Source organism: Hipposideros armiger, unplaced genomic scaffold (assembly GCF_001890085.2).
Source record: "Hipposideros armiger isolate ML-2016 unplaced genomic scaffold, ASM189008v1 scaffold_43, whole genome shotgun sequence".
NCBI lineage: Eukaryota > Metazoa > Chordata > Mammalia > Chiroptera > Hipposideridae > Hipposideros > Hipposideros armiger.
In genome coordinates this window covers 1,080,231-1,098,427 of record NW_017731393.1, presented here as the reverse complement: position 1 = coordinate 1,098,427, position 18,197 = coordinate 1,080,231, and the positions used below count along the sequence as shown (strand labels likewise).

The 18,197-nt window shown below is 64.5% G+C and overlaps 1 protein-coding gene across 1 annotated transcript in view; it reads left to right on the top strand.

Moving 5' to 3' along the window:
• KIF26A (kinesin family member 26A) overlaps window positions 1-18,197 on the top strand; it is a 100,088-nt gene that overhangs the window by 19,496 nt on the left and 62,395 nt on the right. The window contains exons 5-12 of the mRNA XM_019639207.1: window positions 6,616-6,805; window positions 9,756-9,968; window positions 10,448-10,541; window positions 10,817-11,079; window positions 12,835-12,985; window positions 13,216-13,391; window positions 14,217-14,405; window positions 14,980-17,749. Of these exons, the coding sequence (XP_019494752.1) occupies window positions 6,616-6,805; window positions 9,756-9,968; window positions 10,448-10,541; window positions 10,817-11,079; window positions 12,835-12,985; window positions 13,216-13,391; window positions 14,217-14,405; window positions 14,980-17,749 (4,046 nt within the window). The remainder of the gene's footprint in view (window positions 1-6,615; window positions 6,806-9,755; window positions 9,969-10,447; window positions 10,542-10,816; window positions 11,080-12,834; window positions 12,986-13,215; window positions 13,392-14,216; window positions 14,406-14,979; window positions 17,750-18,197) is intronic.

The window sequence follows — 18,197 nt, the reverse complement described above, 5'->3', positions numbered from 1 at the left end:
GATTGGGATGCAACCAAGAGACTGGTCTCTGCCCCTTCCAAGCTGTGCAACCTTGGGCAAGTCACATAATCTCTCTGGGCCCAGTTTCCTTACCTATCAGATCCTGCATTCTTCAGAATTGCCTGAGGTGCAGGGAGCTAACGTCTGTGCAGCACCAGACACTCAGCGGTGGGCATCCTGGGGGCTGTCCTGGGCCAGCATGGGTGGGGGCCAGACGGAAGACTGATGTAGGCCTAGGGCAGCTCCCCTGGGAGCGTTTCTGAGTTGCGGAGGAGGTTGGGGTGAACGAGGGAGCGTGTCCTGGAGGGCTGGCTCACCCAGACCCCACTGTAGCCCTTCCTCGCCTGGGCGGCTGCTGGCACCTTCCACAGCTGGCTGTACTCAGCAGTTGTTAGGTCTGGCTCCACCGTCAGCCAGGAGCTCCCCTGTGTGGGAGTGAGTGGAGCCTGGGGTTTGCTCTCTGGGTGCCCAGGAGGTCTGGTCACGGCCCTGAAGGTACGAGGTCCTGGGGATGTCGCTGGTGTGGACAAGGCCTATCTGGCCCGGCCAGCGCGTGACCCAAGGTGTGTGGAAGCAGAGCTGGGGAGCAGTCCTGCCTGAGCCCCTCCTGGCAGGGCCCTGGTGTTCTGCAGACCCGAGGCCAGATCTCATTCTGTGTATTACAAGCTGTGATGGTGGTAATAAGTGGTAACGGCATGCCTGGCCATGGTCACTGTCCCGTCAGTAGCCCCGCGAGCGCTGATCGCTCGGCCGAGAACCATGCATGGGTGCAGGACAGGCGCCTTATCAGCGGGCCTGGAGGCCTGCGCAGCCTGGCTGGGGAGCGGCAGGCGGAGTGTGTGATGGGGGTGTTGTCGGGGCCCTGGGCTGGTGAGCAGTGTTCCAGCCCCGTGGGACCCACTGCCCCAGTCAGGTGCAGAGAGCCCGGCAGGGACCCTCTGTCTGCGGGGTGGGTGGGGGTCTGCCCAGCTGGCTCAAGAGCCCTGTGTGGGGGATGGGAGAGGTAGACAGGGTGGCTGAGAATGTCTTGCCCTGTTAGTCTCTGCCCGGGCAGTGGACACTCTGCTTTAGGCCGCGGTTTCGGGAGGGCCAAGCCTGAAACCTTATGAAAAGGAAAACTAGAGCACTGGTGGTCCCGGGTTCTGAGGGCCACATGGACTCATCAGCCACTCTGTGCCCCCCCACCCCCACCCCACTGAGCACACCCGCTGCCTTTTGTCTGGCAAGGCTGCTGCTGACCTTGGGGAGTTACCATAGAAACAGGCACATTAGGCTGGGGACAGGGGAGGCATGTTTTCCGGGGATGGTGGGGGGGCACTGCCGACGGCTATTATCCAGCCTGTTGGACGCTCCAAATCACAGTGGCTGTTTGAAGGGTATGGGTCAAGTTGGGGGGGGGGTTGCCCCAGCTTGGAACAGCATCCCAACCTCTGCCTGACTTGGGCCTGAGACCCTCTGCTTTTTGGGGTTGTAGCACCCTTAACCATCCGCTGAGATGGGGTGCTCTGCAGCTGTACATACTTCCTTGTTTTTCGGGGGCCTGTGCCTCAGAGAGGGAAGGGGTTTGTCCAGAGTCTCCAGGAGACATGGAGCTGCTGGACTCCACCCCGGCGGGGGGGCCTCAGGCATGCACTGAGCTGTGCTCTGTGCTCCCACCACCACCCCTGCTGGGATCTAGAGGGCGAAGCTGACCCCAGCCCATGACCTCCCCCTGGAAGTTTCCCGCTGGTGGGGAGGGCATCTATGGAGGCAGCCGTTGGTGGCAGCATGGAAGCCGTGACGGAGCAGAACACAGTGCTGTGTGCCGCAGAGGTGGGCTTTGAGGGTTGAGTAGGAGTCTGGCGTTTTGTTTGCCAAGGGGAGGCAGAAGGGCATGGGGGTTAGGAGTCTGGGTTCTCCCCCGGTCCCTAAGTACTGTCTGGGGGCTGGCACTAGTCCTGGGTCCTGTCAAGGACTCTGAGCTCCCACCCCTGTGCGAGGAGGCCGAGGTGGAGAGTGTATCGTGGGTGCCTGGTACCCAGGGTCTCATTAGCACCTGTGGGGCATGGAGCACAGGAGTGAGACCTGGTGCCCTGCACCCCTCAGCTTGGTCTGGGGCGGCCACAGCTGTAACGGAGAGCTCGGTGCGCCAGCCCCCCGCCCCCACCCACCAGAACTCTGAAAAGGCCAAGGCTCATTTTCTCTGGAGGCTGTGGTGACCTTGGCGCTCCCTTCTGAGCCGTCACGCTCTGCTCCCGCCTGTCGCACCCTGTCCTCCCGTCTCTGCAGGCTCCCCTCCTCTGAGATGCCTGCTTAGCGCTCTCTCCCGCCCGCTCTCTGAGCTTTTCTGGGGCTCACTTCCCAGACCCCTGAATCTTGGTGCCTTCTGAAGAACTGGGGGTCTCCTCAGTAGGTATGGGGTAGGGTGGGGTTTCCTTTGGGCATCAGGACACCCCACTGCTCTCATAGGTCCCCTCCCCGCCCCATTGCAGCCTGTTGAACTCTCTCCCCAGTGTCTGTCTGGAGAAGGTCAGGCCTGGCACGTAGCAGAGGTCCCGAACCAGAGTGGGTGCTGCCCAGAGGCACCCAGGCAGCTCTGGCTGGGCGCCTGGAGCACAAGGGCTCTGGGGAGGGCTGCCCCTCACCTGCAGCCTGGGGCTGAGGAAGCCACACGGCCTCTGGGTGACCTGGAATGTGCCAGCCGTGGCAGGGGGAAGGTCAGGGGTACTGGCCTTAGGGGTCTCAGGTTCCCTTAGCAGCCCCGCACCCCTGGACCCTCGATGGGCAGATCCTGTGGCTCTCAGGGCTTGTGGGTAGCAGCCCTCCCGGGTGGATGCAGGTGGGAGCGTGGGGTACAGCCTGGCCCACCAGCCCCCCCACACACACACCGCCGTTAGGAAGCCCTGGGTTGGCCGTAACTGACCCCACACACGTCTGAACAGGACTGTGTGTCTCAGGATAATTAAGGGCCTTGCTGTCAAGGCCAACTGCTTGTGAAATTACCTTCTTATTTGGAAGAGGCAATTTTTCTTTGTAAAAAGGCAAAATATTCCTCTTCCCGTTTACATGAATCAATGTCCAGGGCCGGCGCGCCTGGGAACGGCCTCTGGGATTGCAGTGAGAGGGCTGGAGGACATTCCTGGAGCCCATTCACACACGCACTCACTCGTTCGCTCTTGGTCGTGTCCTGAGCTTCCTGTGTGTTCCAGGCCTGAGCTTGGCAACCACGTGCCCTCCAGAGCCCCTGCCTGGTGGGGCACAGCCTGTAAACCTGTGTCTCAGAGCAGGGAGAGTTCCTGTAGCAGGAGGCACAGGGTCTGGGGAAGCCCAGCTTGGGGGCATCAGGGCAGGCTTCCTGGAGGTGGTGTCCTATGAGGATGAGGGGGCCCTGTATGCTGGTGAAGTTTCTGCTTTTCCAAGTCTTCCCATCAGAGCCAGACCCCTCAGACTTGCCCACACTCCCCCTACATGTCCCTCCTCCCAGCATGCCTCACCCCTGTAGGTCCTACCTTGGGTCCCACACTCCCCAACTATACCGTGAGCATTCACAGTCCTGAGGATGGTGCTGTGTGTTCTTAGTCTCTGTGAGGCCCCGGGTCACCCTCCCACACACTATCTTCACCCCCACTGCTCCAAAACCAGGTCTGACCCCCCAAACGCTGCCTAGAGGGCAGAGCAGGCATGGCCCCCAGAAGCCCGCCCCACTGGGCTGTGTCAGCCGAGGTGCACTAGCCAAGTGGCTGACGGGCTTGTCCCAGTTTATGGGGGCCTGGATTTCATCAAAGGAGAGCGCGCCCGTCCTGGGGCCTTGTTAATGCAATGACGTGCCTTTGAGTCATGCCGGTGAGGCCAGCCTGTGAGAACAGGGACCCAGGGGTTGGGTGGACTGGGGTACAGCTGCTCAGCTCCCAGCCCTCAGGCTGGGCCCATGACGGGGCGGGGTGGGGAGGAGAGGGTATCCGTGTTAGGTCACACGTGGGGTGGAGATGCCTGGCCAATAACATCCCAGACTGCTGGGCTGGTGGGACCTCAGAGGACACAGGCCCTGCTCTGTCCTGGAGCAACCTGGACACCTCTCTGTGCCCCACAGGTGGGGCCCCAAGGTGGCTTGGGTGGGGCTGAGGTCTGTGCTGCCCAACGCTCTGTGGCCTCATGTGCTCCCATGGGACACAGCCCCGCCCTCTGGTCTGGCCTCTGCAGACCAGAGGCTCCAGCCCAGTGTCACTCCAGTGCCTCACCAGGTGTCCTCCCGGCCTCCACATCCCCTTGAGGCTTGGAGTTGTGGGTCAGAATGCTCTCCCCACCAACAGCGTGAGGGTCGCAGCTGAGCGTGCCCAGCCCAGGGAGGGGCAGTGAGCCGGCTTTGGGGTTGGGGGACACGCCACTGCCTCGGTAGGCCTGTCCTGTCCACCTGGGAGCTGAGCCAACTTCTGCCGGGGCCTGGTCAGCCCTGTGTACTGTGCTTTCCCGAAACCCCGGAACAGGCACCTCTGTCCCCATTCACAGATGGAAAACGAGTCCATGGGGCCCCTTGATGTTTCCAGACCAGCCAGGCCCAGGCCCAGCCTCCGTTCTTCCCCAACCCGCCCGCCCTACCCCGCACCGCCCAGGTGGGCGGGGGGCCGCCGTGGGCTCCTGCAGGCTCCACCCGGGCAGTGCCAGGCCGCTGGGGCGGGCCCGCTGCTCGACACTGATGTCCTGCTGTCTTGCTGCAGCTTCTCCCCCTGATGGCTGGCGGGGAGCTATGGCATAACCCACGGTGCGCGGGGGTCCCAGAAGGAGGCCAGGCTGGGGCAGCGGCAGCCCAGGAGCCGAGGCTCTGAGGTGATGGCCGGGACCCCCCAGCCCCTGCCCGGGCCTCCCTGGTCCCGCCCTGCGCGGCAGCTGCTTTGTGACCATGACTGTCACACTGCAGTTGTGGGTGCAGCTGTGCCCTGCCCTCAGCGCCCCCCTGCCCTGGCTGTCACCCTGTGCTCAGGCCATGCTGGTAGCGTCCGTTCTGCCCGAGCTGCGTTGTGTCATCCTCAGGCCGAGGGGGACGAGGGGCTGTTCCGCGTGCGGGAGGCTTTGAGGTTTATAAATGCAGGGCTCGGGCGGGAATCAGGTTAATGTCTGCTTGTGGCTGAGGGCGCCCGTGTTGTCCGGGCAGCTCGTGGGGTCCGCTCCCGGACCGTGCCCCCACCCGCCTGCCCTGGCGCCCCCCAGCGGCTCCTGCCACGGCTCTATGAAGGCTCCTCCAGGCGTCGTAGATTACTTTTATTTTCCGCGATGACACCTCACTAGGAGGAAAGCCGTCCCTGGGGCCTCTTAAAAGACAACTCCTATTAAAGATGAGAGGCATCGAGCAAATGGCCGGCGTGGGCCTAGGCGTAGCTCTCCCGAGTGGGGGCTGGCAAGGCCTGAGGAGGACAGAGTTGGCGGAGAGGGGGCTTTGTGGGAAGGAGGGTGCGCTCTGTAGGGTGCAGGAGAGACGGGCAGCTGGGGCGCCCTGGGCACTGGGGAGGAGTGTGAACTTGGACCCCGACCCAGTGTGTGTTCTTTCACATCTGTGCCACCTGCTGGCACCTGTGCTGGAGGTGTGGGGTGACCCACAGTGTAAGAGAGAGACTGGGGGGGGTGCATGCTGAGTGACTCTAACTTGGTGCAGCTGGAAGGTGGGCTGGAGGGCTGTGGCCCAGGAGTGTGGTGGGCGTGTGTGTGTGTGTGTGTGTGTGTGTGTGTGTCTGTCTGTGTGTGTGTCTGTGTGTAGGGTCCCCTTGGAGTCCCGAGAGTAGTTCTCAAATGTACACCAGTATTCCGTTCCCTAGAGGCTGGTTCAACCCCAGGAGGTCTGGGCGTCTTCACCTCTGCAGGGTCCCTGGGGAAGCCCGGGGTTGGCAGGGCCATGTGGCGCAGGGCTGAGTGCAGGCTGAGGAGGTGGTGAAGTGGGGAGGGACAGTCAGGGTTTGCTGGAGGCTGAGGCAGCAGGGTGGCATCTCCAGTAGGCTCTGGGGCCTTGGGGAGGGCACCGAGTTATGCGGGGGCGTGGTGACACAGCCCTGCATGTACTGAGTTCCTCCTGTATGCCAGCTCTGAGCTCTTCCTGTCTGCATGTACTGAGCTCCTCCTGTATGCAAGTACTGAGCTCCTCCTGTATGCACGTACCGAGTTCCTCCTGTATGCACGTACTGAGCTCCTCCTGTATGCTGGCACTGAGCTGGGTGCCTTGAGTGCATTGACTCTTCAGAGCTGCACATGGGGCATCTGCTCACATCCCCCCGTGTTAGGGATGGGGAAACTGAGGCATGGAGAGACGACATCAGCATGCCTGGGTCCCCTGGGAGTGGCTAGCATGTCCCAACCCCCACAGCAGCTGCTGGATTGGGCACATGGCAGGTGGAGGTTTGTGGGAAGAGGAGGCACTCAGTGCAGGTGTGGGTGGGGCACGGGGGTCCCTGCTCTACCTGTCTGTCACCCGGCCTGGTCTGCATTGGGCAGAGCCTCCAGGGACTAGGCACAGCAGTCCCAGCCCGGGGGGCCCCCTGCTTGGCTGGGGAGAAATTAAGTCTGGGCTGTACAGCTGTGTTTATGCAGGAGGGTGACAGGGACAGTGGTGACCACCCCCCAACACCTACTCCCCTTTCTTCCCCTCTACAGGGCCGCCCAGAAGCTCAGCCTGGCCTCCAAGCGCAAGAAGCCCCACCCTCCGCCAGCCCCTGCCACCCGTGGCACCTCCACCTACCCCACGGACTTCAGTGGGGTCCTGCAGCTGTGGCCCCCTCCCGCACCCCCCTGCTTGCTCAGGGCTGCCTCCAAGGTCAAGGATAACCCCAGCAGTGTCGGAAAGGTAGGCCCGGCCCTGATTTGGGGGTGACCTCCAGGGGAGGGATAAAGCCAGGCGTGTCTAAGCAGGTGCGGGGAGAGGGTGTGGGGGAGATGGAGGCGCCTGCTTCCTTCTCCCAGGTTGGACAAGGGGCGGTCAGCAGGGGTTCAGATGGGGAGACTGAAGCCCACTGGGGAGAATGGCCTTGTCCGGTCATGGAACAGGCCAGCTGGCTCCTGGCCACCCCTGGCTCTGACCTCTGGCTCCTGCGTCCTTTCCTGGAGACCGGGTGTCCACCCTGGCCCCATTCGGGTTGCTGGTAACTGCGCCTGAACCGGGATCCGCGAGCACACGCGTGTTCATCAGCCCACGAAGTGAGGTGGACTCTCTGTGCCCATGGGGCCATCGCCTCGGTGTTCCCCAGGGCTTGCTAGAGTGGGGATCTCAGCCCCGCCTGGGCCAGTGGGAGGACACTGCAGCCCAGACAGAGCAAACTGGCTGTGGGGGAGGGGCTCTCAACAACTCTGGGTCAGACTCTGACCTTGGCCTGGTCACTTGGCCTGTCTGTTGCTCTACGCTTCTCAGGCTACAGATGAGTGGGGGTGGGGCAGTGCTGGTGTCCTGGGTGGACAGCTGGGGGTTCAGTCTGCAGCATACACCGCCGTTTTGTGCCACCCCTGTGTTACTTGGGATACCAGCAGGTCCCCACCACCTCCTCCCAGGGCCAGGCCCCCACCCAGGAATTCGACCCTGCTCCGGAGCAGACTGTCCACCTGTGCTCTGTCCTTGAGTCCTTGAGGCCAGGCACCCTGGCCACAGCTTAGTTCTCTCGCTACTCCCCTCAAGGCCCCCTCCCCCCCACTTTATTTGCACAAATGCCTCACAGTCAGAAATGCCTCCTGAAAGGCATTTAATATTGTCACAGAAAAGAAGTTAGATTACGCTGGATTCCTGACATTAATGTGCTACTTAAGATAATTCATCATCTTGCAGTAGTAAAAAGACATCCCCATCGTGGTGGGTGCCAAGCGCCCCTCCCCCTGGCGCCTGGGCCACCTCTTACGAGTGGAAGCCCTTTTTTATGCAAAATGTGTTTTTTTCCTACCTGGCAGCTATTCAGTGGGGCTTTGTAATATCTGAACATTTAGGGGACAGACTTTGCCGCCTGTATTTCCCCGCGGCAATGACAGGATTCTCTCAGACAATGGCCCATGCATTTAGCCGGGCTGCTGCAGACTGGACAGCCCTTGTCCCCACAGAGGGCCTGTCCCCTCCCTGCTAGGAATCCTCTCCAGGCTGCTGAACTCATTTGGTTCCTGAAGCAGCCAGGAGTTTATGCTGAAAAAAATTGCCAAAAATGACTGGGAAGCACCCATTTCATGGGCTTGGCAATGGCGTTTGGAAATGAAATAGCCTTGTTCATGTCATCGGGAAATAAAGCCATCGATCCTTGCCTAATGGAGCCTGGGTAGAGGCGCAGGGCGCAGTTGGAAAGTGCTCTGTGCTCCCCGCGGACGCACCTCTCGCTCGCCAGGTTTTACACGTCTGTGTGTTCGCTGGGAGGAGATGGCGCCCTCCCTGCAATCTACCCACTATAAACCAATTTTGCCGGCGTTATGTATCTGTCACTTACAATTAAGTCCGCAAAAAATCTTGGCTCTGAGATGAGTCTGGTAATTTGATTTCCACTGTGGTGGAGACATTGGAGGTCTCATTGGAGAGCGGCCGAGGTGCCCTCCAACAGAAACCCAGTCTGGTGCCTTCTCCCAGGAGGCGCCCTGTTTCAGCGTGGCTCCCCCCATCAGGACCTGCACCATGACTGCACAAGAGGCACTGTCTGGGGGGTTTGTTTTGGTGCAGGTTTGGTGGCGTCTTGGTCCCAAGCCCCTGTCCCTGCTGAGCCTCCTGTGTCCTGAAGGTTGGGGGGTTGGGCTGGACCAGCCTCCAGGAAGCTGAGTTTCCAGCATGGGGGACACGTTTTTTTTGTGTCTGTTTTGGTGCTTTGGGGACACACTGAGCAGAGGCTACCTGGTCACCTGCCCTATTCCCTCCCTGCCCCGCCTCAGTCCGTCCCACCCCTGGATTTCAGGGCTCTCTTCCTCCCCAGTTTGTCATTCTGAAAGATTTCCCCTGCTGACCTGAATCCTGCCAGTTCGCGGGTTTGAGTTCAGCACCAGCCCCCCTTTTCCTGGGGCATCTGCCCCAGGCCTGTCCCCCTTTTGGGGCATGTTGTCACATATCCAGCTACCTCCGCTCTGGCCCAGGGCTGGGAACTGGGAGGAGGGGCCCCTGGAGGCCGTGAGGCTGCACTGAGACGTTAGGGGGCTGCCTTCCCCTCTTAGCTGCTCTGTCTCTGTGGTCCCAGCCCCAGTCCCTCCCTAGGGGTGGGGCTGCTCTCCAGGGAAGCTGGCAGAGCTGTGGGTGCTTGTGGGGGCTCCCGTTCTGGGCCTCTGGGCTCAGGTCCCTGGATACCCCGCTCTTCCAGTCAGTGTGAGGGTATGGAGGAACCCCAAATTGAGGGCAGGAAGGGGCACTTAGGCACCGTCCCCATACTTGTGTCTCTCTGCCCATTGGGGCATTTAGAGCCTGGCCCCCTGTCCTGGCCGCCCCCTCCTCGTCCTGTGTACCCCCTGCCCTGTTGCTTCCCTGCATCCCCCCTGCTTGTGCTCCCCCATCCTGCCCTCCCCTCCCCGACCCCGTCCTCCGTCTGTCCTTCGCCCTGTCCAGTCCGTGCTGACTTGCCCTGCGTTGGCCAGGCTCTCCTCTGGCCAGCTCGCTTTCTGCCCGCCTCGCTGACCTCATACGGGACCCACTGGCCCAGAGCAGGGGCGCGGGTGTTTGCATTCCTGCGGCGGGGATCCCCACGCTGAGGCCTGGCCTGCTGCTCCAACCGCGCGGGGCTCCCCCTGCCCTGTAATTAGCGGCCGGCTGGGTGGCCGGTTGCTCAGGTGCCCGTTCCCGCCCGCCTCCCTAGGTGAAGGTCATGCTGCGGGTCTGGCCGGCCCAGGGGGCTCAGCGCTCAGGCGAGTCCACGTCCTTCCTGAAGGTGGAACCACGGAAGAAGCAGGTGACCCTCTATGACCCGGCTGCCGGGCCCCCGGGCAGCGTGGGTCCCCGACGCAGCGCCACCGCCTTGGTCCCCAGGCTGTTCACCTTTGATGGGGTCTTCCCCCAGGACTCAGAGCAGGTGAGGGGTGTCCTGGGGGCCGGGGCCATGGGGTCATACCTGTGTGCTTCTGCACAGGTGAGCAGAAAGGAGCCAGCGAGAACCCGTAGCCCAGGCAGGCGGGTTGGGCACAGCCTAGGGCGGGCCGCCGTGTCCCCTTCCTCATGGGCCCGGCCCTCGGGTGTGTCCACTGGCTCCTGGCCTGGCTCTCAGGCCTGGTTCCCGAGGAAGAGCTGACCCTCTGCAGGGGCTGCCTGACCCGTCGGGTGTCTGACCCCGGGTGTGCATCCTGTGCATGCCGTGACCACACGTGTGCCGTGTCCGTGATGTGTGAATTGGGTGTGCACGCGTGTGCCTGTCCTGTTCGTGTGTGTGCTCTGTGCGTGTTGAGCTCTCCATGCCCTTGGTCCTGGAGTTCCGGCCAGGCTGCCTTGTGGTGGGAGGCTGGGTGACAGCTGCCTTCACCCTGGTGCCTGCATGTCTCTGTGCCCCTCCCCCAGGCCGAGGTCTGCTCCGGGACGGTGGCCGATGTGCTCCAGTCAGTGGTCAGTGGGGCTGACGGATGTGTGTTTTCCTTTGGCCACATGAGCCTTGGTATGTGCTCCCCGTCATCCACTGTGTAGTCACTGGGTCCCGTTTCCGGGTGGGGAGGGGATGGGGGCATATTCCACATGGGCCGTCAGTGGGCACATGGGGTTGGGGGAGCCGAAACCCTGCAGGCCTGGAAGGCAGGGGCTTCAGAGCAGGTCAGAGGTGGCCCCTGGGGTCTCAGTGGCAGGGCCAGGGAGGCGGCCACACAGTCTGGCTGGGCTGTGAGGCTGGTGAAGCTGAGCTCGGGATGGGTCCTGACACACTGGCGTGGCCCCCAGGCAAGTCTTACACCATGATCGGGACAGACAGCTCGCCCCAGAGCCTGGGCGTCGTGCCCTGCGCCATCTCCTGGCTCTTCAGGCTCATCGACGAGCGCAAGGAGAGGACAGGCACCCGCTTCTCGGTCCGCGTCTCAGCCGTGGAGGTGTGCGGCCAGGACCAGGGCCTGCGGGATCTGCTGGCCGAGGTGGCCTCTGGCAGCCTCCAGGACGCCCAGTCTCCCGGCGTGTATCTGCGGGAGGACCCCGTCTGTGGGGCACAGGTACTGCTGCCATCCCGCGGGGGNAATGCAGTTCCCATGCTCCCTGCAGCCAGTTCCCTGCTGAAACCCCTATTCTATGCAGATTTCCCCCTGGCCCCCTTCTGGCCCACGGTCCCCCCAGGACCCACACGGGATGGGTGGGATACCCATACAGATTACTGGGGTCCTGCACGAGAAGCCTGCTCTTGTCTCCCATCTGTTGATTATTCTATCACTATTCCCATCAGTACTGACTGGTGGATATTTATTTTATACTTGGAGTTATAATCCAATACTACTTCATTTTGTCACTAAAATCATTCCAGCTTTGGCTACTGGGAGCCCTTGCGGTTGGCCAGTCATTTCTAAACACCTCGTGGGCTGCATGGCGGCCCCTGTGCCCTCCCCGGGTGGCCCCGCTGGGAACGGACGTCCCACGTCAGACACTGTCCCCGCCCAGTCTAGCCTGGCCTTTCTGCTGCCTGTCAGCAGCCTCACCCTGTCCTCACCAGGCTCCCACTTGATACCACGTGTCCCTAGGCCTGGGCCATCAGCACTGGGGGTTCCAACCCTCTGTGAGGGCTGAGGCCTGGTGGGGGGGGATGGGGGGGGAATGGGGGGGCCGCGCAGTCTCAGAACGGCAGGTGGAGGGAGCGCTCTCCCGGAGCTCCCTGAGCAGAGGGGAGTCCCTGCAGCAGGGATCCCCTCCTCACGTCTGAGCAGCCCTGGAGACTGGGAGACTGGAGCAGTGGTGGGGCCCTTGGGGGCTGCCTGGGTCCCCTCATGGCCACGGAACTCAGTGGCTGAGTGGGGGTGGGNAACCCCTGTCCTAGGCCAGCCTGGGAGCCTGGGCCGCCTTTCATCTGGGACATCAAAGGGCTCAGCCCTGTCATTAGTGGCTGGGAACCCAGCTGGGAGCTGCTGTGAGGACCAGGAGGCCCATTTTATGGATGGGAAAGCGGCCGCAGCCCGGGACCCAGCGTTTGGCCAAAGCTGAGGCAGCCCCCATGTGATGCCGTCCTCAACAAGCCTGGAGCCTTCTGCTATTGAACTCTTGGGGAAACTGAGACCCCAAACAGTCAGGCTCTGCTCCAGCCCCGCTCAAGTGTGTCTCCTCTGAGGAGGGCCAGGCTTCCTATGGAGGGAGGACGCTGGGCACCCACGTGGGCTGTGCAGGGCCAAGGGCGTGAGCCCGCCCAGGCGGCATCTCTCGGCCTCCAAGGCCGGGCTGGCACGCGGCCAGCCTGCTCCTCTGGGTGAGGTGCCCGCCTGACTCAGTCTGCGAGTCCAGGCCTGCTCTGCCACTCTGCCCACCCCTGCTCTGGGCACCCGGAGGCCACATGGGGAGGGGGCACCGGGTGTGGGTCAGGCTGGGCTGGGTGACCAGGGACGGGGGCTTACGTGGCCCAGTGGGTGACTCGGAACAACCAAAGCAACGGTGGGTAGGCAGGCGGGTGGGGTAGGAGCTCCGCACCTGGCCTGCTGGCCCGAGAGCTGCCCCCCAGCCCGGCTCCCAGGTGTTGGGGTTCAGAGTCCTGGCCCCACCTCGCCTCCCTGGGCCTTACGTGGGTGGAGGAGCATGGCGACCCCCACCTGGGGTTTCCAGGAGCCAGCAGAACAGCCTGGAGCTTTCGGAGCGGGAGTTGGGCCCNCTACCCCTGCCCATATTTGAGGCCCCATTATGCACCTGCTCAGGCCTGGAGGGTGGAGGGAGGGCGGCCAAGGCTGGGGCTGCCCTTGGGCCTGAGCCTGCCCTGCCCATCCCCTACCGTCCAGGGCCTGGTGTGCGTCAGTGCGAAGCTGAGGCTGGCTGAGCGCAGGCAGCAGAGGCTGCGGGACATCCAGACGCGGCACGAGCTGCTCTGCGAGGAGCTGGCCGAGACACAGGGCCGGCTGATGGTGGAGCCTGGCCGCTGGCTGGAGCAGTGTGAGTACCCCCTCTGCTGGCTGGAGCACTGAGACCCCCATCCCCGAGGCACAGGCTTGCAGGAACCCGAGTCCACACGTGTCCCGGCCCCCGTCCTGGAGCTCCGTACCGTGTGGCGGGACGCCCCTTCACCTCGGCCCCCATGGGGACCCGGAACCCGGGAGGGCACAGAAGCACTTCCTTGGCCCCGCAGGGCCGGGCCTGACTCGCTGCCTGCTGTCGCCCTGCAGTCGAGGTGGACCCTGAGCTGGAGCCTGAGTCGGCCGAGTACCTGGTGGCCCTGGAACGTGCCACGGCCGCCCTGGAGCAGCATGTGAACCTGTGCAAGGCCCACGTCATGATGGTCACCTGCTTTGACATCAGTGTCACTGCCCCTGCTGCCATCCCAGGGCCGCAGGAGGTGGACGTCTGAGGCTGGGCACCAGGACTCAGGGGAGGGGGCGTGCAGGGGCGCGAGGATGGGACGTGGGATGGAGTGAGGATGTGGCGGGGGTTGGAGGGAAAGGAGGCAGAGGGTCCCGTGCAGGACCGGGTCTCAGTGGTGACGGAGCGTGAAGGAGGGCGGGGCCGGCCGAGCGGTGTGACGGGGGAGTGAGTGTGCACGAGACAGGTGACTGTCGCCACCCAGACGGCAACGCAAGTGCCTTTAACCTGAACTTCTTGGACTTCTTCTTTTTGTGTTTGGTGCTAAGGACCCGAGACGCTGGCAGGTGTGCCCGGGCCCGCGGGTGGGGCCGGCTGTGTGATGGGCGGGGTCTTTACAGCCAAGCCGCTTCCGCAGCAGCAGCCAACAGCCCGGTCCCTTTCAGGATTCAGGATTGCTTTTCCTTCGCAGCGGTCTCCTCTTGGCAGAGCCCGCCTTAACGGTCTCAGGACCCTCGGTCTGCGCGCAGCTCCGTCCCCAGGTCATGCCAGCAGGGTCCTCCTGCCCCGAGGACCTGCTCTGTCCTGAGGACATGGGAGGGCAGTGCCCGGGGCTGAGGCCAAGTCACATGCGCCTTCTTCCACGGCAGGAATTCTTACAAAAACCACNCAGTGTGCCTGGCCCCTGAGCTCATGGAGCCTTGCTACCAAAGGCCTGGTGAGGGGGTCTCAGTGCTCAGGGGGTGGGGGACCGACATGGATGGCACGGCCCTGGCCAGGTGAGAGGCCTGCCTGCCTCCCTCCAGCCTTGCAGCCCACACCCCCATACCCAGGCCCCCACCGTGACATCCCCTCCCTGGGCCCCCAGCCTCTGAGGTCCCCCTCTGCCCCCAGGGAGCACAGGCTCACGATGCTGCTGCGGGAGTCCCTGGCCACCACCAACTGCCACACCACCATGATCGCCCACGTGTCGGATGAGCCGGCCCGCCACGCCGAGACGCTCAGCACTGTGCAGCTGGCCGCCCGTGTCCACCGCCTGCGCAGGAAGAAGCTCAAGGTTGGTCCCACCGCCTGCCCGTCCCTCCCACCTGAGGGCCCCCGCCTGGCATCGTTGGGTAGCTGGGCACCCAGCCCTGCTCAGACTCCCTGTGTGCCATGGGGTCATGGGGCTGTGCCCACCTGGCCCTGCCCGAGGTCACCCGGACACCCTGATCAGACAAGAGCTGCTTCCCGGGGGCCCTTGGCGGGTGGTCGGGCAGCTTGGCGGGATCCCCGTGGCCTGTGCCCTTCCCAGGCCTGGTCCCCTGGCACCGACCAGCAGGGCACTCCCCGGGGTCAGCAGGACCTGGGTTTGGATCCTGGATTCGCAGATGTGGACGTGTGTGCTCACCTCCATGGTTCGGTCCTGGCCGTTTTCTTGGAAGTCGCTCAGAGGATCCCATGATGCTCCTTTAGTGCGACCTTTAGTGCCGCCCCAGCGCTTGGCGGCGGTGGCTGCTGGCTGCTGCCACCCTTTCCTTCACTGGAGTGTGTCGTGTGCTGTTGGGTGCTTGGGGGGATGCGGTGGGACAGGGCGGGAGGAGGCGGTGGCTGGGGCCGCGCTCACGCTCTGGGGCCTGCTCTGCCGCCAGCACGCATCCAGCTCCTCGGGCGGGGACAGCTCCTGCGAGGAAGGCCGTGCCCGCCGTCCCCCACCCCTGCGACCCTTCCACCCCCGCTCCGGGGCGCCGGACCCTGACCGCCTGGCCCCCAGCTCTCCTGGCGACCCCGACTACTCATCCAGCAGTGAGCAGTCCTGCGACACAGTCATCTACGTGGGGCCCGGTGGAGCCGCGCTGTCAGACCGCGAGCTCACGGACAGCGAGGGCCCACCCGACTCTGTGCCCATCATCCCAGCGCTGAGCTGCCCGCTCTCCCGGGGACCTCGAGATGCTGACCACTTCCGCTGTAGCACGTTCGCGGAGCTGCAGGAGCGGCTGGACTGCATCCACAGTACAGACGGAGCCCTGGCCGGCTCAGCCTGTGGGGGCAGGAAGCCCTGTATGCCCGCGGCCACGGCCTCCAGGACCGTTGTGGGCGCCCCACTAGCTGCCAGCACACCTCGTGGCAGCCATGGCCTAGATGCCCACCCAGGCGCCCCGGAGCCCTCCAAGGCCAGCAGTGACCAGAGGGAGGACAGCAGTACCAGGGCAGAGCCGCTCGTGTTGGACAAGGCCATGGCGGGCGGAGGCAGGAGGCCACTGCCCAGCCCAGCCCCGCCGCCGCCTGGGCAGCCGGAAGCTGGCAGAGCCCCAGATGAGCCCAGGGGAGGGAGCACCGAGGGCGTGGTCCGGACACCCCCAGTGGGCATGAGCGGACAGGTGGACCGCCTGCGCCCATCCGCACGCGGCCGTCTGGAGCGGGGCCTGCTGACCACCACGGTGACCCTGCAGCACCCGGTGGAGCTGAATGGCGAGGATGAGCTGGTGTTCACGGTGGTGGAAGAGCTGTCCCTCGGCGGGCTCGCCGGCCCCGGGCGTCCGGCCAGCCTGGCCAGCTTCGGCAGCAACTGCTCCCTGCAGGCCCTGGCCTCGGGTTCGAGGCCCGTGAGCATCGTCAGCAGCATCAACGACGAGTTTGACGCATACACCTTGCAGGCCGCCAGGGGCAGTCGTGGCTCCTCCGTCAGCTCCTGGCTTAGCGAGGTCAGCGTCTGCACGGCTGGAAGCCTCGGCCCCACACCGCAGCCGCCCTCCAGGGCCAGCCCGGACCCTTTCAGCCCCGACTCACCTGCAGGACCCGACTCTCTGGGCCCCCCTATCCTGGACAGCCCCCTAGAGGTCCACAGCTTCGGGTTCTCAGAGCATGGCAGACTGGACAGTCCTGGCCCCACGGCAGCAGCCCCCGCCCAACCTGGCAGGGAGCCCCAGGACGCGTCTCCACGGGGGGCAGCCCCAGCACAGACCATCCACTCCAGCCTTCCCAGGAAACCCAGGACTACCTCCATGGCTGGGCGCGCGGGCTGTCCTCGCCTAGCCCTGAGCCCACCTGGCCCTGGAGGCCTATTTGAGGACCCCTGGCTGCTCCGGGCAGGTGAATGTGGCCCACTGCAGGTGGCCTCTGCCAGCAGGGCCCCCAGCCCGGCCCCGATGCCGGCCTGTGCCCGGAGGGTGGTGGACGGCTGTGAGGTGGCAGCCCACAGGCCAGAGGCCATGGCTCAGATCGCCCCGCTGCGGAGGGGGGCCACGACGCTGGGTGTGACCACGCCTGCCACCTCCTGTGGGGGTGCTCTGGCTGAGGCAGTGACCTGCTCGGGCAGCCCGAAGGCTCCCCCCAGCAGCAGAAAGAGCGTGGCTCCCAAGGGGGGCCCCTTCTCGAGGCCCGGCGGGGTGGCCCCCCCAGCCCCGCCTGTGCGTAAGTCCAGCCTGGAACACAAGTCGAGCCCCGCAACAGCACCTCTCCCAACCGGGGGGCTGCCTCGGTCCGGGGCTGCCACCCTTTTCCGGGGGGAGGAGGAGACCAGGCCCAGTGGTCGGGCTGACCACTCCGTCGCCAGGGCCACGTCCAGCCTGAAGGCCCGGGCTGGCCGGGCAGAGGCCACATTCCGCCCGGCTGCCCATGGGTCTCTGGAGCGGTGTGAAGGCCTGGCTCCTGGCAGCAGCAAGGCCAGGGACGCCATTGCGAGGCCAGCCCGGGCAGTGCCCAGGTTGGGTGTGCCACCCACAAGCCCTGCGCCCGGGCCTGCTCCTGCCTGTAAGGCCAGCCCAGCCAAGGGTGTGGGGGCCCCCAAACCCCCAGCTGGTGGGGGCAAGGGCCGCAGCCCGGCCACCAGCGGGTCGAGGGCTGTGGGTGCTCCTGTGAAGCCGCTGGCCCCTGTGGCAGGCAAGACCCCTGGCGGTCCTGTGACAGGTCCCAGGGCAGCCCCACGAGTGACACCTGGCATTGGGGCCAAGGCTAGCCGGGGCACCATCATGGGCACCAAGCAGGCACTCCGGGCCACCCACAGCCGAGTCAACGAGCTGGCGGCCAGCGGAGCCCCTGGCAGAGGTGGCTCCTCCTGGGGCTCGGCCGACTCAGACAGTGGCAATGACAGCGGGGTGAACATGGGCAGGGAGCGGCCCCCTGTGGGCCCCGCACTGCCCTCCCCATACAGCAAGGTGACGGCCCCACGGCGGCCTCAGCGTTACAGCAGCGGCCACGGCAGCGACAACAGCAGCGTGCTGAGCGGGGAGCTCCCGCCCGCCATGGGCCGCACCGCCTTGTTCTACCACAGCGGCGGCAGCAGCGGCTACGAAAGCATGATGCGCGACAGCGAGGCCACCGGCAGCGCGTCCTCCGCCCCCGACTCCATGAGCGACAGTGGGGCTGCCTCCCCGGGCTCCCGCTCCCGAAGCCTCAAGTCCCCCAAGAAGAGGGCCACAGGTGGGTGTGGCGGCAGCCCTCCCTGGGCACAGCCCTCTACAGTTTGTAAAGCTGGGAGATGCCTGACAGCCGGGCACGGCCCTTCGTTGATCCCAGATGTACACAGCCTTCAACAGTGGATCAAACGTGCCTGGGGCTTTTTGGTGCATAGCCGTGCACAGCCCTCTACAGGTCTTAAGCACCTGTGTGTGTCCTGTGCCCCGGAGGCTGGCCCACATTCCTGTCACAGCGGGCACACAAGTCACCCTGATGGGCATGGGGAGCTGGGAGGGGACTTGCATTTGGGGCTCCAGGCCTGCCCTCCCCAGGCTAGTGCCCAGCTGCCTGGAAGCCCCCCACCAGGGCTCCGGCCTCCCTCCCTGGACCCTTCGCCTCTGTGGACCTGGGTGGGGTGGGCACGTTCCTCACGCTGTGTGTGGCTGGGGGGTCAGGCCATCAGCTGATGTGG